The sequence below is a fragment of the Salmo trutta genome, chromosome 31, assembly GCF_901001165.1.
Source record: "Salmo trutta chromosome 31, fSalTru1.1, whole genome shotgun sequence".
Lineage (NCBI taxonomy): Eukaryota > Metazoa > Chordata > Actinopteri > Salmoniformes > Salmonidae > Salmo > Salmo trutta.
Window position 1 is genome coordinate 32,771,847 of NC_042987.1, and position 24,894 is coordinate 32,796,740.

General features: G+C 40.9%; 1 protein-coding gene and 3 non-coding genes across 4 annotated transcripts; all 4 read left to right on the top strand.

Annotated features, from left to right (window-relative positions):
- Positions 1-372: 372 nt before the first annotated feature.
- Positions 373-445, top strand: trnav-cac (transfer RNA valine (anticodon CAC)). Its single transcript has one exon. It is a non-coding gene; the product is annotated as a tRNA-Val (tRNA).
- Positions 446-4,144: 3,699 nt separating this feature from the next.
- trnav-cac (transfer RNA valine (anticodon CAC)) lies at positions 4,145-4,217 on the top strand. The gene has a single exon. It is a non-coding gene; the product is annotated as a tRNA-Val (tRNA).
- A 953-nt stretch (positions 4,218-5,170) lies between these two features.
- trnav-cac (transfer RNA valine (anticodon CAC)) lies at positions 5,171-5,243 on the top strand. The gene has a single exon. It is a non-coding gene; the product is annotated as a tRNA-Val (tRNA).
- A 13,109-nt stretch (positions 5,244-18,352) lies between these two features.
- Positions 18,353-24,881, top strand: LOC115170014 (bcl-2-related ovarian killer protein homolog A). Its single transcript, XM_029726209.1, has 4 exons — positions 18,353-18,671; positions 19,663-19,791; positions 22,836-22,999; positions 23,609-24,881. Exons 1-4 carry the CDS (start codon positions 18,464-18,466, stop codon positions 23,732-23,734), a joined length of 627 nt encoding a protein of 208 aa, XP_029582069.1. The 5' UTR covers positions 18,353-18,463; the 3' UTR covers positions 23,735-24,881.
- Positions 24,882-24,894: the final 13 nt, after the last annotated feature.

The window sequence follows — 24,894 nt, forward strand, 5'->3', positions numbered from 1 at the left end:
TTGGACATGAAGCACGAAAAATGTAATATTTGGGAGGGGATCAGCTGGGATAAGTAAAATTGTGTTGAATTGAAGGCTCTTCTCTCACAGAGCAATTATTGTCAGTGTAATATCACTCATTTCCCACTACTCTCTCTTCAGCTACATCCTGTGCCTCTAAAAGATACCTGTATCGCCATCATACTGAGGTAAGTACTGAAGTACTTGAACTCAGAGAAAGATCCAACAGTCACATGTCTGTCTGTGCAACAGGACATCACAGTTAAAGGTCCTCGGTTCGTGACAATATTTTACTTTAAGCTAATTTTGGTTAAAATAGGCTGTCGGGGTTTGCCACTCCTAATCATCAGCACTATTTCTTTTCAACTGTCAGTTTCCGTAGTGTAGTGGTTATCACGTTCGCCTCACACGCGAAAGGTCCCCGGTTCGAAACCGGGCGGAAACACTTTTTCCAAAATTTGACAGTACCCTAACTCAAATAAATAAAGTCAACAAATAAATGGCAGTACCCTAAATCAACAAATAAATTGACTAAATAGAAGGGGGGACTTGGACATTTCTTCAATCACATTACGTAAAAGCCATTTAATAATCATTCCCCTTTGGGATATATAAAATAGATATATAAAATATAAATAAATATATAAAATAGATATATAAAATAGATAGGGCCAATAACTGAAAATGAACAAATACATTGGCCTACAGTAGTGTTTCACAGCTCCCAGAATTATTTTATTTGGCCCCCCAAGTAAAAAAAAAGAAGTTATTTTTAATTGTTAGAACAAAAGTTTGTAAAAACACCTGCAAAAAGTGATTTACATTTTGTAGATCTGTTCCAAAGTATTCCCACGCATAATATGTTATCAAATACAAATGTAAGCAAGGTTTGAAATTGTTATATTTTAGTCAAATATTATATCTGTTTGGGCTTCTTGTGGTCAATTTGCAGTCTACAAATTATGTGTAATTATGTTCCTGCCCCCCAACCATCCGCTCAAGAAAAAAATTGTCCCGCGGCTGAATCTTGTTGATGATCCCTGGCCTACAGTATACATAAATAGAACCGTCTTGGACATTTCTTCAAATAACCAGTGGCAATGCAATGCAAATAAACTAAGCAATATCTGACTTCATTAGGTTCTCTGAGCTCGATGAACCCCCCCACCCTGACAAAATGACACCCAAGTTCCCCTTTCTTTCAGTTTCCGTAGTGTAGTGGTTATCACATTCGTGTATAGCCACAACGGACATTTTGGTGACCTTATTTGACCTTTTCTGCTGCTTTTCAGACACGGTCTGATCCCACCTTGGGGAACTACTTGTTAAGTAATTAAAACACTAAACAATCCCAATACATTAACTGTTGGTCACTCTATTATATATTATTATTCTAATATGTATTTATTATAGAATTGTGTCAGTTATTAATGATAAACCTTTAAACTGCACTCTTCCTCCCCTCGATCCCATCTTTTTATTTTTCAGCTCCAGATGACAAAACTTGCACACACGCCAAGGGTTGCAGGACTGCCGACTTCCTTTTGGTCACATATTTTATTCAGAGAAATATGCAATAAACCAAAGGCATTGCTTTACCTGTGAATGTACTTTATTGAAGACTTTTTGATAATGGATATGTAGGTGTAAATATCTCCAATCCTAAAATATAATGGCACATACATAAAATATACAAGTTATTACAATTTATTTACATTGGGTCCAATGTGGGTGAATGAGAGAGTCATGTTTTGTAACAGACAAAAGCACACAGACTATTGTGTGCATGTGTGGGAGAGAGGGAGAGAGAATATGTGTGTGCATGTTGAATTTTTTTTTCTTCTTGTCAGCCACCATCTCTCCTAACCATGATCTTTCCACCAACTGTGAGTAACCACAACTGCACATGTCCGTTGTGGAAGATGGATAACATAATCTGCATGCCTAAATATCTCCAATCCTAAAATAAAATGGAGCATACATATAAAATAAACAAGTAATTACAATATATATTGACATATTTACATACTAATGTGTGTGTGTGAGAGAGTGTGTGTGTGTGTTTAATTTTTTCTTGTTAGCCACCCATCTCTGCTTTTCTGCTTGATAAAAAGCTGAGGTCTGGAACTCCCTCCAGGTCAACTCTCTCTCCATTCCTTGGCCTTGGTTGCCTGATGACTCGACCCTGAATTTGAATCGCTACATACATTCATTGTGGAGAACAAATGTCAGTGGATGGTAGCCAGGGAATGGCCTTGGTACATAACAAATAATTTTATTTGTATTGTAGCCTACTGCATCCCACCCCAAACTTTTATTCAGGTTAACACTCGCAAGGCCGCCGGGCCAGACGGAATACCAAGGCGTGTTCTCAAAGCATGCGCAGACCAGCTGGCAAGTGTCCTCAAAGACAATCTCTTATTGTCCCAGTCTGTATAACATGAATGTCTGGCAACCCGAAGGGTGTGAGTTTGAATCTCATCACCGACAACTATATAACGTAAATGTCTAGCAACCCAAAGGTTGCGAGTTTGAATCTCATCCTGGACAATTTCAGCTAATTAGCAACTTTGAAACTACTTACTACTTTTTAGCTACTTTGAAACTACTTAGCATGTTAGCTAACCCTTCCCCTACACCTAACCCTAACCTTAACCCTTTTAGCTAACCCTTCCCCTAACCCTAACCTTAACCCTTTAACCTAACTTCTAAACTGAACCCTAACCCTAAACCATAGGCTAGCTAACGTTAGCCACCTAGCTAGAATTTGTAACATATCATACGTTTTTGCAAAATTAGTAACATATAGTACGGTTTGTAAATTCATAACAATTGGATGTTTTGCAAATTCGTAACATATCATACAACTTTTTATTTGTAACATATCATACGAAATGGGTGATGGACATTGACAAATTAATACATACCATACAAAATGTGACATATAATATTAAATGTACTTTCTCGGATTTACGTACAGAATAATACAAACTGCTTCGAAACCAGGTTTGTCTGTCTGGCTATGCAACAAGACAGCACAGTGAAAGGTCCCTGGCTCGAGACAAGGCGGAAACACATTTTAGTAAACATACAGTATTTACTTTGGGGTCATTTGGGATATAATGGGTGGTAGGGGTTTGTCCACTCCCAATCTTCCCCACTACTTCTGCTATCTTCTGTACGTTTCCATAGTGTAGTGGTTATTACGTTAGCCTCAAACGCAAAGGCCAAAAGGTACCAGGTGGAAACATATTTTAACAAAATAGATTTGATCAATAACTGGAAAACCCCCAAATACATAGGCCTACAGTAGGGTTCCTCAGCTGATGGCCTGGGGGCAGAATTTGGCCAGAGAGTGATTTTATTTCGCCCCTCAAGTTTTTTTATATATATTTTTTATTATTATAGTTGGACATAAAAGTCTGTAAAAACACCAGCAAATCACTTCCAAGTGATTTTAGTTTTGGAAATCTGTTCCAAGTATTCCCACGCATAATAAAGATATATGTGATGGTATACAAATATATGCAAGGTTTGAAATTATTATGTTTTAGTCAAATATTATATCTGTTTGGGCTTCTTGTGGTCAATTCTTGTGGACACCCAAAGTACTTGTTACATTTTGAATGCTTAGCAGGACAGGAGATGGTCCAAATCACGCACTTATCAAGAAAACACATGGTCATCCCTACTGCCTCTGATCTGGCGGACTCACTGAACACAAATGCATCTTTCTTATATTATGTCTGAGTGTTGGAGTGTGCCCCTGGCTATCCATACATTTCTAAAACGAGAAAAGGGTGCCATCTGCTTTGCTTAAAATAAGGAATTTTAAAGTATTTAGACTTCTACTTTTACTTTTGATACTTAAGTATATTTTAGCAATTACATTTACTTTTGATACATAAGTATCTTTAGAACCAAATACTTTTAGACTTTTACTCAAGTGTTATTTTCCTGGGTGACTTTTACTTTTATTTGAGTAACTTTCTATTAAGGTATCTATACTTTTACTCAAGTATAATAGTTGGGTACTTTTTCCACCATTGATGGAAATAGACTTAGCAACCTCTGCCTTCATTGGGTTCTGAGCGCAACGAACCCCCCTCCACTCAAACTTATACCCAAGCCGTCTTGATGTTCAGTTTCCGTAGTGTAGTGGTTATCACGTTCGCCTCACACGCGAAAGGTCCCCGGTTCGAAACCGGGCGGAAACACATTTTAGTGAACATTATTTATTTTGAGCTCATTTGGGATAAAATGGGTGGTAGGGGTTTGTCTACTCCCAATATTTCTGCTATCTTCTGTAAGTTTCCATATCGTAGCGTTTATCACGTTTGCCTCACAAGCAAAGGCCGAAAGGTTTTATTTATTTTTATTGTATTTAACTTTTATATAACTAGGTAAGTCAGTTAAGAACAAATTCTTATTTACAATGATGGCCAATCCTGGCCAAACCCGGACGACGCTGGTCCGGAAGTGATACAGCCTGGAATCGAATCAGGGACTGTATTGACGCCTCTTGCACAGAGATGCAGTGGTAACAAAGATTTGAACAGAATAGATATGGCCAAAATTAAGAAAAAAAAGACAAATACATAGGCGTACAGTAGGGTTCCTCAGCTGTCGGCATGAGTGTCGAATTTGGCCTGAGGGTGATTTTATTTGGCCCCCCAAGTTTTTTAATGCATAGTTTTTATTATTATTGTTGGACATAAAAGTCTGTAAAAACACCCTAGCAAATCAGTTCCAAGTGATCTAAAATGTTGAAATATTGAAGTATATCCATAATAGAGATATATGTGATTGATTGTATAGAAATGTAAGTAAGGTTTGAAATGATTATGTTTTAGTCAAATATTATATATGTTTTGACTTCTTGTGGTCAATTTGCGTACTACAAATTATTTGTAATTATGTTTCGGGCCCCTAACAATCCGCTCAAGGAAAAAAATCGTCCCGCGTCTAAATCTGGACTACAGTATACATGAATGGAACTGTTTTAGACATGTCATCAGATAACCAGTGGAAATGCAATGGTAATAGACTAAGCAATTTCTGATTTCATCAGATTCTGAGCGCAACGAACCCTTCACCCAGTCAAAATGACAACCAAGGAGCAACGAACCCTTCACCCAGTCAAAATGACAACCAAGTAAAACTTTCCTAAGTTTCCGTAGTGTAGTGGTTATCACGTTCGCCTCACACGCGAAAGGTCCCCGGTTCGAGACCGGGCGGAAACATATTTTGACAGAGCCGATAACTGATAATAAACAAACAAATCCAAAGGGCTACATAAATAGAACAGGCTTGAACATTTCTTTAAACAAAAAACAGCAGCAATGGTAATACGGAAGTGGTTCCGATGAAACAGAGGCTAGGCTAGTTTACCACATTAGTCACAGGCTTCATCAATAAGTGCATAGACTACGGCGTCCCCACAGTGACTATATGAAGGTATCCAAACCAAAAACCACGGATTACGGGGAAAATCCATGCTGGGTTAAAGGCTAGAGCTACCAATTACAAGGCACGGGACACGGACATGGACATGGACCCATATAAATAAACCCGCTATGACCTCCAATGAGACATCGAACATGCAAAAGGACAATATAGGAGGAAGGTGGAAGCCTATTATACTGGCTCCGACGCTCGTCGTATGTGCCAGGGTTTGCAGATGATAACAGACTACAAAGGAAAATCCAGCCGTGAGATGCCCAGTGATGCAGAACTCCCAAACGAGCTAAATGACGGGAGAAGGAATAAAACACTGAGTCGTGCGTGAAAGCCCTGTTGTTCCGGATGACTGCAGTCAATTTGCAGTCTACTAATTGTTTCTATACTGAAAAAAAGTATAAACAAACATGGAAATTGTTGGTCCAATGTTTCATGAGCTGAAATAAAAGTTCCCATTTTCCAAACACACAAAAAGCTTATTTCTCTCCAGTTTTGTGTACAAATTTGTTTACATCCCTGATAGTGAGAATTTCTCCTTTGCCAAGATAATCCATCCACCTAACAGGTGCGGCATATCAGCGGCATATCAAGAAGCTGATTAAACAGCAAGATCATTACACAAGTGCACCTTGTGCTGGAGACAATAAAAGGCCACTCTAAAATGTGCAGTTTTGTCACACAACACAATGCCACAGATGTCTCAAGTTTTGAAGGAGCATGCAATTGACATGTTGACTGCAGGAATGTCCACCAGAGCTATCGCCAAATAAATGTATGTTAATTTCTCTACCATGAACTGCATCCAACATAATTTTATAGAATTTGGCAGTACGTCCAACAGGCCATGTGTAACCACGTCAGCACAGGACCTCCACATCCGGATCGTCTGAGACCAGCCACCCTGACAGCTTATGAAACTGAGGAGTATTTCTGTTTGTAGTAAAAGCCCTATTTTGGGGGAAAGAAAAAATATATATGTATATATTTTGCTCAGAAAACTGAAGGGGGCCAAATAAAATCACCTGCGGCCAAATTCTGGCCAACACTATACATATATAGAACAGTCCTGGACATTTCTTTATAAAAAAACACTACATCAATATTAAGGTAATAGACAAAGCAATTTCTGAGTTAATTAGGCTCTGAGAGTGACTAATCCACCACCCAGGCAAACTGACACCCAAGTACCACCTAAAGCAGTTCAAGTAGTGTAGTTTGCCTTACTTGGGAAAGGTCCCTGGTTTGAGACCGGGCGGAAACACATTTTGACAAAGTAGGCCAATGACTGAAAATAAACAAAGAAATACATACACATACAGTACCAGTCAAAAGTTTGGACACACCTAATAATTCAAGGGTTTTTCTAAATTTTTACATTGTAGAATAATAGTGAAGACTATGAAGTAACACATATGGAATCATGTAGTAGCCAAATAAAAATACATTTTATATCCTTCAAAGTAGCTACCCTTGCCTTGATGACAGCTTTGCACACTCTTGGCATTCTCTCGACTAGCTTCACCTGGAATGCTTTTCCAACAGTCTTGAAGGTGTTTCCACATATGCTGAGCACTTGTTGGCTGCTTTTCCTTCACTCTGCGGTCCAACTCATCCCAAACCATCTCAATTGGGTTGAGGTCAGGTTATTGTGGAGGCCAGGTCATCTGATGCAGCACTCCATCACTCTCCTTCTTGGTCAAATAGCCCTTACACATCCTGGAGGTGTGTTGGGTCATTGTCCTGATAATCCCATTAAGCACAAACCAGATGGGATGGTGTATCGCTGTAGAATGCTGCGGTAGCCATGCTGGTTAAGTGTGCCTTGAATTCTAAATAAATCAGCAACTGTGTCACCAGCAAAGAACCCCCACACTATCACACCTCCTCATCCATGGTTCACGGTTGGAACCACATATGCAGAGATCATCTGTTTACCCACTCCACGTCTCACAATGACACAGCAGTAGGAACCAAAATTCTCAAATTTGGACTCCACCGGTCTAATGTCCATTGCTCAAGTTTCTTGGCCCAAGAAAGTCTCTTCTTATTATTGGTGTCCATTAGAAGTGGTTTCTTTGCAGCAATTCAACCATGACGGTCTGATTCACGCATTCTCCTCTGAACAGTTGATGTTGAGATGTGTCTGTTACTTGAACTTTGTGAAGCATTTATTTGGGTTGCAATTTCTGAGGCTGGTAACACTAATGAACTTATGCTCTGCAGCAGAGGTAACTCTGTGTTTTCCTTTCCTGTGGTGGTCCTCGTGAGAGCCAGTTTCATCATAGCGCTTGTTGGTTTTTGCGACTGCGCTTGAAGAAACCTTCAAAGTTCCTGAAATGTTCCGGATTGACTAACCTTCACGTCTTAAAGTATTGATGGACTGTTGTTTCTTTTTGCTTATTTGAGCTGTTCTTTGCCATAATACGGACTTGGTCTTTTACCAAATAGGCTATCTTCTGTATACCACCCCTACCGTGTCACAATACAACCGATTGGCTCAAACGCATTAAAAAGTTAAGAAATTCCACAACTTAACTTTTAACAAGGCACACCGGTTAATTGAAATGCATTCCAGGTGACTACCTCATGAAACTGGTTGAGAGAAGGCCAAGAGTGTGCAAAGCTGTTATCAAGGCAAAGGGTGGCTACTTTGAAGAATTTATATATAAAATACATTTTGGTTACTACATGATTCCATATGTGTTATTTCTTAGTTTTGATGTCTTCACTATTATTCTACAATATAGAAAATAATAAAAATAAAGAAAAACCCTTGAATGAGTAGGTGTGTCCAAACTTTTGACTGGTACTGAACATACAGTGCATTCTGAAAGTATTCAGACCCCTTCTCTTTTCCCACCTTTGTTACATTACAGCCATATTCTAAAATGCATTAAATTACATGTTTTTCCTCATCAATCTACACACAATACCCCATAATGACAAAGCGAAAACAGGTTTTAATAAAAAAAAAGAAGAAATACCTTATTTACATAATAATTCAGACCCTTTGCTAGGAGACTTGAAATCGAGCTCAGGTGCATCCTGTTTCCATTGATCATTTTTGAGATGTTTCTACAACTTGATAGGAGTCCACCAATGGTAAATGTAAATGATTGGACATGGTTTGGAAAGGCACACACCTGTCTATATAAGGTCTCACAGTTGACAGTGCTTATCAGAGCAAAAATTAAGCCATGAGGACGAAGAAATTGTCCGTAGAGCTCAGAGACAGGATTGTGTCGAAGCACAAATCTGGGGAAGGTTACCAAAAAATGTCTGCAGCATTGAAGGTCCCCAAGAACACAGTGGCCTCCCTTATTCTTAAGTGAAAAAAGTTTGGAACCACCAAGACTCTTCCTAGAGCTGGCCGCCCGGCCAAACTGAGCAATCGGTGGAGAAGGGCCTTGGTCAGGGAGGTTACCAAGAACTCGATGTTCATCTCACAGAGCTCCAGAGTTCCTCTGTGGAGATGGGAGAACCTTCCAGAAGGACAACTATCTCTGCAGCACTCCACCAATTAGGTTATCGTCCTCCATCAGCACCGGCCTGTACCCTACCTGCCCTAAGCTATCTCCTGGCCCCTTACACTAAATCTGAATTTGTCCTGCTAGGTGACCTAAACTGGGACATGCTTAAACCACCTGACCAAGTCCTAAAGCAATGGGACTCCCTAAATCTTTCTCAGTTTATTACCAATCCCACAAGGTATGACTCCAAACACCCAGAAAAGACTTCTCTACTCGACGTTATCCTCACAAATAATCCTGATAGGTATCAGTTTGGTGTTTTCTGTAATGACCTTAGTGATCACTGTTTTACAGCCTGTGTTCATAATGCTGCTCAGTGAAACGGCCTGTCCTGATTTGTCATAGACGCTTGCTAAAAAACTTTAATGAGCAAGCCTTCCTTCATGACCTGGCCTCTGTAAATTGGTATAGAATCCGCTTGATCCCCTCAGTCGAAGACACTTGGACCTTCTTTTTAAAATATTTTTAGTGATATTGTTTCAAACATGCCCCCATAAAGGAAATTAGAATTAAAAACAGGTTCAGCACCTGGTTCGACCGTGATCTTGCAGAGTTACTCCACCTTAAGAATTGCGTTTGGCGAATGCATACTCAGGATGATTGGCTCTCGCTCAGGCAAATGAGAAATAATTGCACTCAGGCTATCCGGAAGGCCAAAGTTAGTTACTTTAAGGAGCAGTTCTCTCTCTGTGGGTCTAACCTCAAGAAGTTCTGGAAAACTGTTCAAGACCTGGAGAGTAAACCCTCCTCCTCACAGCTGCCCATGTCCCTTAAAACCTCTTCGGGCTAGGGGGCGGTATTTTCACGTCTGGATGAAAAGCGAGCCCAAAGTAAACTGCCTGCTACTCAGGCACAGAAGCTAGGATATGCATATAATTGGTCGATTTGGATAGGAAACACTCTAAAGTTTCTAAAAATGTTAAAATTATGTATGTGAGTATAACCGAACTTATTTGGCAGACGAAACCCCGAGGACAAACCATCCAGGAATTTTTGTTGTTGTTGAGGTGACTGTGTTTTCAATTGGTATTCTATGTGAATCTAGATTTCTGAGGCATCTGGTTGCAGTTCCTATGGCTTCAACTAGATGTCAACAGTCTTTAGAAATTGGTTGATGGTTTTCTTTTGAGAAACGAAGAAGTAGCCCTTTCCTTTCTGGGTTTATAGCCAAGTGGACTGTTTTGTTTGGGGTGCGTGACCTGGAGCTCGCTCCACTTTCATTTTATCCGCTATTGAACACATTTTATCCCGTCTTAAATTTGATCGATTATTTACGTTTTAACTTCTTTGGGAACGGGGGGCAGTATTGAGTAGCTTGGATGAATAAGGTGCCCAGAGTAAACCGCCTGCTACTCAGGCCCAGAAGCTAAGATATGATTATTATTATTATAGATTTGGATAGAAAACACCCTGAAGTTTCTAAAACTGTTTGAATGATGTCTGTGAGTATAACAGAACTCATATGGCAGGCGAAAACCTGAGAAAAATCCAACCAGGAAGTGGGAAATCTGAGGTTTGTAGTTTTTCAAGTGATTGACTATCCAATATACAGTGTCTGTGGGGTCAGATTGCACTTCCTAAGGCTTCCACTAGATGTCAACAGTCTTTAGAAAGTTGTTTCAGGCTTCTATTGTGAAAAGGGAGCGAATAAGAGCTGTTTGAACCAGTGGTCTGGCTGAAAGCCTTGAGTTTAGTCCCGCGCGCAGCCGTGAGCACGAGCTCCATTCCCTTTCATTTCTAAAGACAAAGGAATTGTCCGGTTGGAATATTATTGAAGATTCATGATAAAAACATCCTAAAGATTGATTCTATACATCGTTTGACATGTTTCTACAAACTGTAATGGAACTTTTTTGACTTTTCGTCTGGACTTAGTGCCCGCGCCTTGTGCATTTGGAATAGTGAAATAAACTCACAAACAAAAAGGAGGTATTTGGCCATAAAGATTAACTTTATTGAACAAAACAAACATTTATTGTGGAACTGGGATGCCTGGGAGTGCATTCCGATGAAGATCATCAAAGGTAATATTTATAAGACTATTTCTGACTTTTGTTGACTCCACAACATGGCGGGTATCTGTATGGCTTGTTTTGGTTGCTGAGTGCTGTACTCAGATTATCGCATGGTGTGCTTTTGCCGTAAAGCTTTTTTGAAATCTGACACAGCGGTTGGATTAAGGAGTAGTTTATCTATAATCCTATGCATAACACTTGTATCTTTCATCAAAGTTTATGATGAGTATTTCTGTAAATTGATGTGGCTCTCTGCAAAATCACCGGATGTTTTGTAGGCAAAACATTACTGAACATAACGCACCAATGTAAACTGAGATTTTTGGATATAAATATGAACTTTATCGAACTAAACATACATGTACTGTGTAACATGAAGTCCTATGAGTGCCATCTGATGAAGATCATCAAAGGTTAGTGATTAATTTTATCTCTATTTCTGCTTTTTGTGACTCCTCTCTTTGGCTGGAAAATGGCTGTATGTTTTTTTGTGACTAGGCGCTGACCTAACATAATCGTAAGGTATGCTTTCGCCGTAAAGCCTTTTTGAAATCAGACACTGTGGCTGGATTAACAAGAAGTTTATCTTTAAAATGGTGTATAATACTTGTATGTTTGAGGAATTTGAATTATGAGATTTCTGTTGTTTTGAATTTGGCGCCCTGCAATTTCACTGGCTGTTGTCGAGGTGGGACGTTAGCACTCTTCTCAATTCACATCAACAACATAGCTCAGGCAGTAGGAAGCTCTCCCATCCATTTATATGCAGATGATAAAGTCTTATGCTCAGCTGGCCCCTCCCCGGATTTTTTGTTAAACGCTCTACAACAAAGATTTCTTAGTGTCCAACAAGCTTTCTCTGCCCTTAATCTTGTTCTGCCCCTCTCCCCACAGGTGTGATTACTACCTCTGAGGGTTTAAAGCTTGAAGTAGTCACCTTATACAAATAATTGGGAGTATGGCTAGACGGTACACAGTCCTTCTCTCAGCACATATCAAAGCTGCAGGCTAAAGTTAAATCTAGACCTGGTTTCGTAATCGCTCCTCTTTCACCCCAGCTGCAAAACTAAACCTGATTCAGATGACCATCCTACCCATGCTAGATTATGGAGACGTAATTTATAGATCGGCAGGTAAGGGTGCTCTCGAGCGGCTAGATGATCTTTACCATTCGGCCATCAGATGTGTCACTAATGCTCCTTATAGGACACATCACTCCACTCTATACTCCTCTGTAAACTGGTCATCTCTGTATACCCGTCGCAAGACCCGTTGGTTGATGCTTATTTATAAAACCCTTTTGGCCTCACTCCTCCCTATCTGAGATATCTACTGCAGCCCTCATCCTCCACATACAACACCCGTTCTGGCCGTCACATTCTGTTAAAGGTCCCCAAAGCACACACATCCCTGGGTCGCTCGTCTTTTCAGTTTGCTTCAGCTAGTGACTGGAACGAGCTGCAACAAACACTCAAACTGGGCAGTTTTATCTCAATCTCTTCATTCAAAGACTCAATCATGGACACATGGCTGCTTTGTGTGATGTATTGTCTCTACCTTCTTGCCCTTTGTGCTGTTTTCTGTGCCCAATAATGTTTGTACCATGTTTTGTGCTGCTACCATGTTGTGCTGCTGCCATGCTGTGTTGCTACCATGTCGTTGTCATGTTGTGTTGCTACTATGCTGTGTTGTCATGTATTGCTGCCATGCTATGTTGTTATCTTAGGTCTCTCTTTATGTAGTGTTGTGTTGTCTCTCTTGCCGTGATGTGTGTTTGTCTTATATTTTAATTTTATTTACTTTAAAAAAAAATCCCAGCCCCCATCCCCGTCCCCGCAGGAGGCCTTTTGCCTTTTGGTAGGCCGCCATTGTTAATAAGAATTTGTTCTTAACTGACTTGCCTAGTTAAATAAAGGTTAAATAAAATAAAAAGATAGGAGAGATTATCAATGAACTGATGGAGTCCAGGTGAGTCTTATAATGAGGTGCAGTTGAGCGTAACGATGGTGCCAGGTCTGCATAATGGTTGTCAGAGCCAGTGATTAGTAAAGAGGCGACGTCGAGTGCCGGAGAGGGGGAGCAGGGGTAGACGTGACAGTACCCCCCCAATCCGAAGCGCGGTTCCAGCCACATGGCCAGGCCGACGGACCCGAGGGCGAGGAGCTGGCCAGTGCGAACGGTGAAAGTGGAAATCACGGATGATGTTGGGATCCAGAATTTCCTCCAACGGAACCAAAAACCGCTCCTCTGGACCGTACCACTACCAGTTCACCAGGTACTGGAGCTGACCACCACAATGTTGGGAGTCCAGTAGGGATCTGATGGCATAGGCGGGACCTCCCTCGACGTCCAGGAGAGGCAGAGGGGTGTCGTGCGGGACAGCCTCAGCCAGGGGACCAGGAATCACCAGCCTGAGAAGGGAGACATGAAATGAAGGTGAGATACGGTAGTCACCGGGGAGCTGTAATCTATACGTCACCTTGTTGACCCTCCGGAGAACCTTGAATGGCCCCACAAACCGGGGGCTCAGCTTTTTGCAGGGCAGACGGAGTGGGAGGTTCCTGGTAGAGAGCCAAACACGATCACCAGGATGGAACACGGTGGTCTCACTGCGCTGGCGGTCTGCTTGCTCCTTCTGACGGAAGGCGCACTGGGCATCGCTCCACACTGATCTATTGCAAACCCGTTAGAACTTAGAACAGCAGGCTCTGGTGTCTTCTGCCGTAGGATCAAGATGAAAGAGAAAATCATACTTGCTTGCTCTAATTTTGTAGAACCTTGTCTGCTCTCCTTTTGTTTTGTCAACTTTTCGGCATGTTCTTTGTGAAGTAGGCTATGGGAGTTTTGTACGTTTTTCCACCTTGGCTTAGTGCTAGCGCTCTAGCTGACGGACATCTGGAATCTACTGTATCTATTTGGGATTTCCCTGACTCTCCATCGGCTGGTGAAGTGCCCGCCTCCCCTGCCTTTGGTAACTAACTCAGCCTGCATGCTTTTAAAATGTTTACCATTGGATGGGCCCCAGCCATCAATCTGTAAGTCTCTGCTCATTTTTTGCTTTGATCTGTGGTTATGTTTTAGTTGTGTTGTGCTAATTGTGTTCTAGCTGGTCTCCAATAGTTGGGCTCTATCTTGCTGACCATAACCGTGGTGGTTGGCTAGGCTGGCTAGGCTAATTGCTAGTTGGCTAAATAGCTAACGTTAGCTGGCTGGCTAGCTTGCTGGCTAAGACAACTGCATAAAGCTAACATTTTTTTATAGCTGGTTAGATGAGGTTATGTATTTCCAAAAATGTGGTTTACTTTATTATAGCTGTAAGCTAGATGGTGATAGCACTACCTGTAGTGCTAACATAATGTTAGCAGGCTAGTTAGCTAGCAACCTTGCAAGTTCATTTGTAACAATACATTCATAAAAAAAATGCTTGTAAGTTGGCTGAAAATTTTATTGAAACCAGTAGTCATGAGTGCAAACAATTTGGTTTAATTTGAAGTTATACATTTGAAATAATTTCTGTTGGAGTTTACATTATAGGGAATAGGCTGGCTAGCCAGGTCCTCCATAATACATCACCCCATGGAATGTTTTGTTGTTGCCGACATGACTTCAGCGTTCTTTGCCATCCTGATCGGTTTGATGTAATAACTCGAAAAATAGTTAAGTGAGTTGTCACTTTGTATTGTCATATTCAAATCGAAGCACATTTCTATTTGATAGGGCACCAGACTATTTGATTGGATAAAAAAATATACAAATGTATTGTCACATACAATATAGGTGCAGTGAAAGGTGTTATTTTATGGTAAGCCATAGAAGTACAGCCCTCCTGGAGCAAATTAGGGTTAAGTGCCTTGCTCAAGGGCACATCGACAGGTTTTTCACCTTGTCCGCTCGGATATTCAAACCAGTGACCTTTCGGTTACTGGCCCAATGCTCTAACCACTAGGCTTCCTGCTGCCCAGACATGTGCATGATGTAAAAAAAGGGTCTGTCTCATAACATTGTCATAAATAGCCTATGGTCTTCAGTCTGTAGGCTACATAAAAACCCCATAGGCTACTACTCTTTCTACTATAGACTACATGATTTATGTTAGATGACTTTAGCGTTGGTGGAGTGCTGCAGCGCTGCGAGACTAGACTCCATGATAAAGGAAGTTTATGATGAACTTCACCAACAGAGTGGAGCAGAGACCAGGCTTTGTGGAATCTAGCTCTGACTACATCGATTTGCCCAATGGCAATAAATTAAAATGTCATTATGAAACACCTACCATGTACCTATGAATAAAATAAAATGTCATTATGAAACACCTACCATGTACCTATGAAATAAAATCAAATGTTTGTCCTCTGTAGTTGCGTGCCTTTTGTTTGTTTGCTGAAATCCCTACTTTTTCAATAAACGTTAATCAAATACAACCATCAACCTTTTGCTCGTTTCTGTTTCATGAAGATGGCAACCATTGGAAGCTGCTGAGGGGTGGACGGCTCATAATAGTGGCTGGAACGGAGCAAATGGAATGGCATCAAACACATTGAAACCATGTTTGATGTATTTGCTACCATTCCACCGATTCCGTTTCAGCCATTACCACGAGCCCGTTCTGCCCAATTAAGCAGCCACCAACCTCCTGTGATGGCAACTCAGTGCGAATGTGCATGTGTCAATTTAATTTCCGATGATGTTTGTAAATGAAACCTAGGCTATAAAATTATTGTAATATGTACAAAAATGTATATTTCTACAATTTTTTTCTCTCTCATAGTTATTTATCACTCTGGAGTGATGAATCACAGTTCACTATCTGGCAGTCCGAAGGACTAATCTGGGTTTGGCAGATGTCAGGAGAACACTAACTGCCCGAATACATAATGCCAACTGTAAAGTGTGGTGGAGGAGGAATAATGGTTGGGGGCTGTTTTTCATAGTTTAGGCTCCTTAGTTCCAGTGAAGGGAAATATTAACACTACAGAATACAATGACATTTGAGATGATTCTGTCCTTCTAACTTTGGGAGAAAAGTTTGGGGAAGGCCCTTTCCTGTTTCAGCATGACAATGCCCCCGTGCACAAAGCGAGGTCCATACAGAAAGGGTTTGTCGAGATCGGTGTGGAAGAACTTGACTGGCCTGCACAGAGCCCCAACCTCAACTCCTTTGGACACCATTGGGATGAATTGGAACGCCAACTGCGAGCGAGCCAGGCCTAATCGGCAAACATCAGTGCCTGACCTCACTAATGCTCTTGTGGCTGAATGGAAGCATGTCCCCGCACCAATGTTCCAACATCTAGAGGAAAGGAGCTGATCATCTATTTACATTGATTGAAGTGGTTTGGACTCATGTTTAATTTGTTTTAAGTACTGTCCATAATTGTACATTACTGTATGTGACCGGCCCCTGTGGCTTAGGCAAACGCAATAACTTCTACACTACGGAAACTGAAAGAGAGGAGGGGTCGTGTCACGGTTGTCGTCGGTTAAGGAGGACCAAAACGCAGCAGGTATGTGTATGCGCATCTCGAAGTTTTAATAAGTACAAAATGAACACCAAAATAACAAACAGCAATACTATCGACAAAAACAGTCTGGCAAAGCATAGGCTCAACACAGAACAATCACCCACAAATACCAAACACAAACACACCCTACTATATGGGACTCTCAATCAAAGGCAGATAGACAACACCTGCCTTCAACTGAGAGTCCCAACCCCAATTAACCAAACATAGACATACACTCACTAGACTCCACATAGAAATACCTAAACATAAACCAACACCCGGAATTACTAACTCAAACACCCTTTTAACAAAAACACACCACCCTGAACCACATAAAACAAATACCCTCTGCCACGTCCTGACCAAACTACAAAACAATTAACCTTATACTGGCCAGGACGTGACAGGTAGAAAGTAGTATAATATCCCAAATGAAATCCTTACCCTGATATAAATCAATTAATGCATCTACTGTAATACATGAATGGTTTATTAGTATAGTCTAGATTTGGAGTTTAGAGAGCATGTAAATTTGCTCATAAAGAGGTGGATTATATTTCTAAGCATTCTAACCCCTGTATGTGCATTAGGATTTAGTACGGATCTCCATTAGTTCCTGCCAAGGTAGCATCTACTCTTCCTGGGGTCCAGCAAAATGAAGGCATTTATAAACAATTACAAGCATTCAATTACAACAGATTTCACAACAACATTAGGTTTGTGTCCTCAGGCCACTACTCTTCTACCACATATCTACAACACAAAATCCATGTGATTTGAAGGTGCTCCACTCTTGGCGTCTCTGTCGTTTAGGTCAATTTAAATATAGACATAATAAGGCTTAACAATGGGAACGGTGCCACGGGTGCTCAATACCCTTAAATGTTTTATAGCTACTAGGCCATATGATCATTATTTTATTGAGTTGCAGCCAGGTTAGCCTATTTATTTTATGTAGCCTAGTTTTTCCCTTAATTTAAATTAAAATGTGAATGAAATTCCTTGAGATAAGCAAGACATATGATAAAATGAATGTTCAAATGAATATTCATGCATATTAAGTTAAAGAAGAAAACAATACATTTAGGATGTAAAGTTTATGAACGGGGCCAACGACCGTTGAGCACTGCGACCGGTGAAGAGGGTGGGGCATGAAAAGATGCACTCTTTGGCTGCGCTTCGCGTCATCTCAACCCAAAGAATTTGCTATAGAAGGAAACCGAAGAGTGGACCTACCGTTTTCTATGAATTTGGTCCGCACACAAAGTACTGTCTAGTAGCTACATTTGTTAATATGGCTTGTTTTCTGTGTTTATTGTAAAAGGTCGCGCGCGCAAGAAAAGGAATTTCATCAACGATTTTTGCGTTGAGATTGCGTTGTTTGTTAAAATTGTGACGGTATGCAGACAGGATTTGTAATTTGAACACTGTATTCGACAGTACTTTTCCGAAGGGATATACATGTTTGACCTTGGCACCCAAGGAATGATTTGAATCCAATCAAAATGTCATCGGTAAGATCACTGTGATGCGTGTCTTTCAGCAGGTGTCGGGTGGAATTTTCTATATCAATTTAGGAAGATACTCATAATACCTCACTAGGCTATTCTAGCTTGACATTTCTTTCGTACATATATATGGATATTAAATAATTGTAGACCACTGATAATTGTCGGTCTTGGCTATGCCCCTATGGCAAGTTTATGAATCATACAACCTACTTGGAGTTACATAACAAAGTGGTTTATTAAATTAAAGATTTTGAATGCATTTTGACCATTCTTATTCGTATTTCATTCAAAATATATATTTTGTTAACATGTAAAACTTTTTTTTTTTATTATTACAGATTTAAAGATTATCTTCATTTTGGGAGCTGCCGCTGAGCAGAACCACTCAGGCACTGATACACTGAAGTGGTCAGGTTTTTCCTAATCAGAATCCTGCTTGGGAGATGGAGGTGATTCGTCGCTCTTCTGTGTTTGCAGCCGGGATGATGGAGGCCTTTGATCATTCCCCGTCCGACAAAGAACTGGTGTCCAAGTCCAAGGCACTGTGTAGGGACTACATACACTCTAGGCTCAACCTCTATGGGCTAGGCTCGTCCAAAACTCAGGTGGACTCAACGCTTTGTGATGTGGCTGCTGTGCTTCTCTGTCTCGGTAAGAACCTGCTGCAAACCGTTACATGTGAAACTTCACATAAAAAATAGCCTCGTTTCTCTTGAGAATCCCTATGTTCCACTGAATAAATATGGTACACACTGTACTGGATTTGTCCACCACGTGTATATCAGTGGCTTGCCTTGAGATTAAGGACTGGCACAGACCGACATGCATGACCCAGAATGCTATTAAAAACCCGGCTGGCAGTCCGAGGTGAGGGCAATCAAGCTACTGAATGGTTCAGTTTGGTATGCTAATTGAGACAGGTGAGATGACACTTACATACCACACAGGCCCCTCTTGTTCCTCATCTATATTTACTAAATGGGTGGTGCAGGATCTGTCTGGACACACTGGTGGGTTGTGGGCTATGGCTGATTTGTTCAGCTTGGTTTGTGGCCAAGACAATAGATTTGTTTACTTTGTCGATCACAGCACATCTATAAAAGCCAAAAAGTTTTGGGGAAAAACTGACTTAGTTTCTATGACCAGTCTGGTTATCCTAACGCCCCTGTGGTTCAATGATTGCCCCTTATTAGACAGTGAAACAAGCTGCAGTTGCTGCATCCATTTTGGATGTATAAATTAATATGTACCCATTGATTCTTGAAGAATATAAATAAAGGCCTCGAGCTATGTTCAACTGTCGTACTCCATCAGAACCCAAAGTATAAGTGTTTTTTTTACTCCAATGTTTGTAAACAAAGTAGATGTTAACACTATATAGCCTCAACATGATTTAAACTATAGGTTTGATATCATGGCTGGTCAGTCCTTGCATCCATAGCTCTGTCTAAGAATTTGAGCAATTCCATTTCTCCAGCCCCATTCCCTCAGCTTTTTACCCAAACAGGCGGGGAGGCACTTTATTGTCTCAATTGCAGATTGCCACTTTAAGTAATTTATTGGGTTGATAGACCAGTCATGCTTTCTCAGCGCCATCCTGTTCCTAAATGTTTAGCCTTGTGGTCGCCCCTGGTTTTCCTAGGTGATGAGCTGGAGTGCATGCGGCCCAGTGTCTACCGGAACGTGGCGAGACAGCTCAACATCTCAGTAGCCATGGAGACCATGGTTTCTGATGCCTTCGTTGCCGTGGCAACAGAGATATTCGCAGCAGGTGAACAACTTCAAAGGGTTGGGGGTTGATGTTGCATAAGCTGACCAGTCAGGGCTGAGTTTTGGCAACACACAAGAACATCAGGTGTCTGGAACAACTGTCCTATTCCGTCACTGGTACATGCAGTCTCTGCTGTGTAAAAGCATCACACAGTAGCCTATATCTTTATTTTCTTTACTTGACATGTTTTTCTGTCTATTGGACATAGACAAGTTGAAACTTTGACAAAAACATGCATTTATTTTTATCTAACAGCTCACATTCCGTCACTAGTACACACAGTTTCTGCTATGGATCATGTCACTAAAGAGCAAAAAGGTAATTCAATGCCATACATGAATTACTGCTACAGTACAACATGGGTCCCCTGGACTGCATTAATAATATGTCGCTCAAACTTGGCTCTGTGTCTGGAAAGATAAAAATAGCCTACATTCGAAAGCATTTTTCAAGCAGGCATTTAGGCAGAACTGTGACTGTTTTGACGTCACCAGAGGCATTTTTGGAACACCGTGGGATTCCTCCAGACAGAAAAACAAACCTTTGACCAAGGCAACATTGGCCTTTTGGGATGTGGTGTTAAACGGCAGTATATTTATTAGACTAAAAAAAGATAAGCAAGATTCCTTACATGTAATGATTGCAATAGAGACTAATAAATAAGGATTTAATGTCAATCAAATGCTGCACTCAGAATAATGGATTGTAATGGATCAAAATCCCAACTCTGATCATGAACTGTTCTTAAAAAAACGATTGAAGTGTTTCAACTTCCGACCATTATGACATCATTGGATTACATTCGATAAGGAAGTGCTTTGGCTAGACGTTCCGTGTAACCTTGCCTCTTTAACTCATTGCCAAGTGCACAAACTAATCTTGCTTCCCCAATGTCCCCGATTTCTCTCCCTTCCCTTCTACCCCTTCTCTTCCTCCATCTTCTCCTTATCCCCAGACAATCTAGTCTTGGCTGGGTCGTCTCACGTCAGATCTCTGTAGGGAGTTAGACGACGTGAGTAACTCCCTGTCCCAGAGGGAGTTAGCTTGTTTAAGCCTTCCCTGAGGTCCATAGATCCCTAGAACCAGGTCACAGGTCAGTCAGTGAAGGCAAACAAAAAAGGCTTAAAGGAGGCTAATGCCATTAGCCTTCTTGTTGCATCACAGTCATATGAATAGCTCCTGTTAGTTTGCTTCCTGTGAGCAACAGGTGTGCATTTCTTTGTTTAATATTATTATTTTGAAGCTCTTGTGGAAAATAGTAGAAAAATGTATGTAAATAATGATTATGAAAAATGGCGTTAGGTACCCCAGCGGTTAAGAGCATTGGGCCAGTAAACAAAAGGTTGCTGGTTTGAATCCCTGAGCCGACTAAGTGAAAAATGTGTCTATGGCTTTGAGCAAGGTACTTAACCCTAATCACTCCTGTAAGTCGCTCTGGATAACAGCGTCTGCTAAATGACTATAATGCAAAGAAAGAAGCAGTACTGCAGTGTGACGTCCTCTATAAATATGGGCCAATGCCTCTTCTCTAAACGCTGATGAAGGATGCCCCCGAAACGCGTTTGTTCTGACCTCTGATGCAAAAAATATATACATCAAAGCAGACTATTTCAGTGAGTGCAGGTTTTTCCGTTCTTCAAGCATCAGTCATAATACGTCTGACAGCCAAACGGCTTTACTAGGAAACTAATGACCGTTTCTTTGATGTAGAGCTCTGATGCGACTGCAACCGTCTTGCTTTCTCTCTGGATAATGGACATACTGTACAGTTGACTTCTGAAGTATGCAGTGTCTTGGCACTGTATCTCTGCACTAGACTGCAGCATGTTGAAGTAGAGCAATTGAAAATACTGTACAATGGGGTCTGAAATTGACACCCTTAATAAAAATTAGCAAACATTTCTCAAAGGTAGGCGTCAAAACGATTGACACCCCTGTTTTCAATACTTCAAACAACAGGTTTTCAATGGGTTTCAAGTCTGGAGAGTGGAGACAGATGTCAATGCAAAATGTAGATTTTTGTTGCCAATTAACCATATCTTTGTAGATTTTGACACGTGCCTGGGGTTATGGTCTTGCTGGAAGAGTTTCAGTCGCCTGACAGAGGCAACCAGGTTTTTGGCTAAAATGTCCTGGTACTGGGTAAAATTCATGATGCCGTTGACCTTAACAAGGGCCCCATGACCAGTGGAAGCAAAATAGCCCCATAACATCAAAGATCAACTACCCTATTTTACAGCAGGTATGGGGTTATTTTCTGCTCTTGTATTCTTATTGCGACGCCAAACCCACCACTGCTGTGCATGGCCAAAGAGTATTTTCTTGTCCTCCAACAAATATAAATGCCTGTTTGCTAAAGGGCATTGGCACATGGATTTGAACATCGGCATCGTGAACTTTACCCAGTACCAGGAGGCTGAAACTTGGCTTCACACATCAAAATATGCAAATAAATGGTTTATTGGCCACAAAAATCAACATTTTGCAATGGCCATCTCAATCTCCGGACTTGAAATCCATTGAAAACCTGTGGTTTGAATGGAAGAAGGCCCACCATAAGCTCATCAAGGGCTCATAAGGACATCAAGGATCTGGGAGGATTGTGTGTGGAAGAATGGTCTAAGATCCCTCCGTGTTCTACAAAAAGGCTCAGTGCAGTTAAGGCATTGAAAACGAGTGTCAATGTTTACCCCCTTTTTTTTTTTAAAGATTGTTTAACAATTCATCTTTCTCTGAGCAACTGTATTACTATAACATATAAATACCCCTCTTTTGAGTCTCTAATATAGCTCAGTATTTGATTTATTTAATTTGGTCACTTTTGCTAATCGTTATCAATGGTGTCAATTTCGGACCCCACTGTGTTTGAATTGGGACTGGTGAACTGCAGTGCACACTTATCAGCAGTAACTGCCTCAACTGTTTTGATATGAGCTATGTACTTTTTATTAATGTTGCAGTATTGCAATACATAGTATGAAGCGTCATTATCAACTAACCACAATCAGCCAACTGATCCGTGATTCTCGCTCTCCCGACCACAGGTATCACATGGGGGAAGGTGGTATCTATGTATGCCGTGGCTGGGGCTCTGGCGGTGGACTGCGTGCGACAGAACCAGCCAGCTACGGTCCAAACCATAGTGGACAGCCTGGGCCAGTTTGTCCGCAAGAACCTGGCCCCTTGGCTGAAGAAACGCGGAGGATGGGTGAGTGGCTGGACTGTTGTTCACCAAGGGACAGTTTTGTTTCGTAACTACCACATCGTTGTGGTTCTTCGAACACACCGACAGCGTCGTTGCGCAAAATAGTATGCAGCTTCATCTGGATAAGTATGCAACAAAAGTTTAACATTCACCTTCTGCTACCATTTCTGTCAAGCCGTCTAACGCATACATTTTGACGAATATGTTCGATAAATCCTATGTATGCACCACGCCGAACGCAATCGCTGCGTTTCATTGGAACTGAATGTAATTCTGGTGTACCAAATGCAATGACGCTGTCGGGGTATTCGAAGCAGGATGCTTACTGAATCCAGCAGACCTTCCCCTCAATGTAGTTTTTTGAAGGATGCAGAGTTTAGCTTATGCTGCCCTCTAGTGGTTCAGTGGAAATGAACGGGCAACATCAACAGAGATTTTGGCTTCTCAATTGTCTTTTCTTGATTCCTTACGTCGCCCTCCTTCAAATATCTTAGATCTAAGGTTATTTTCCTGACCTTCAATACATGTTGAGAAGGTGGCAAGGATGGAGGATGCAAAGAATGTCCTGCCAGTTTCTCTTAGGCATTTCCAATGTGACCTGTCTTTTTCCAGACGGACATTAAGAGGTGTGTGGTGAAGTTAGATGCCGTTCCTCAGACCCATTGGCTGTCTCCCGTTGCCCAATCCTGCAAGCACTTTCTATCAACACTGTACATCTACATTATGAAGGAGCCATGAAAGACTTGGGAGAAGAATTCAGGTTGAAAGAACGCACCCTTGGAAGTCCTGACGCTTCAGTCAGACTTGATGATGGAACATGATGGAAGATTGATGGCTGTCTAAAGTGACTTTCCTTCTTGCCAAGTACAAGTCACAGTATCACATTTGTACAATCATCAATATCAAAACAATGACTGCTCTTCTTCCAAAGAGTAGTCAATTTCATATGGGTAGTTCCACCAATTAGGTGCCCTTTTTAGTGCGACCTAAATTTAACATTGTCATTAGAGCAGATGATCAACTTAACAATTCCACCCAAAGTCTTGGTATTTGTTTCATGAGTCCATTGTTGACAGTCCCAAAATGTTTTGCATGTCAGCAATAAAGTTTAAGATGTATAGCTTTCCAAATTCAGCCGGTATGATGCATCAGACTAGAAGTCAAAATGCAACATTTTCGCATGTATTTTGTTTAATTTTCCATGTGGTCTATATTAAAGGGCACGTCATTAATATAATAGGCTTTGAAAATTTAAATGTGCACAATTTCTACTTAAAATCAAAGGGACGCAAAAGGAACTTATTTTGTGGAACGACTCATACGCTTCAGATCAACTTTTGCTTAAAGTACTTGTACAGAACCATGTATCTTTCAGTGTCGTAATGCATTTTCCACTACTGTGTCGGAGTGAGTACTGTGGTAGGCATATCATCTCTGGGACTTTACACTGAAGAAATGGACAAAGCGATAGCATTTGCTCTATGGACAATAAATCCAATTGTTTTGCTGCACCACTGTAGAGGACATGAATTGTATGATGAGCTATTACTGTTGTGGGACGCAACAGTCTAGCCAGGCTTTGCACACTTTACAGTGCTGTTGATCTCAGTGGTGTATTTGCTAGGAACGAAACGGGGAGGGTCAACCTTGCATTTGTCGCAATGTTTTGTTACGGTGTGCACTAATGAATACTTTCCCATTGATTACAAGACAGAATGATGCCTTTGGGGGATATTTTAGAATGTTGGATATTTTTTTAAACCTTACTAATGTATTTTATTCAGATACTGTAGTGACGATTGAATCTTAAAGTATATTTCCTGTGGTCCAGTATTTACTTATTGTGCTGTATATACTTTCATATGCAAAATAAACTTTTAAACACTATCGCGATAAGT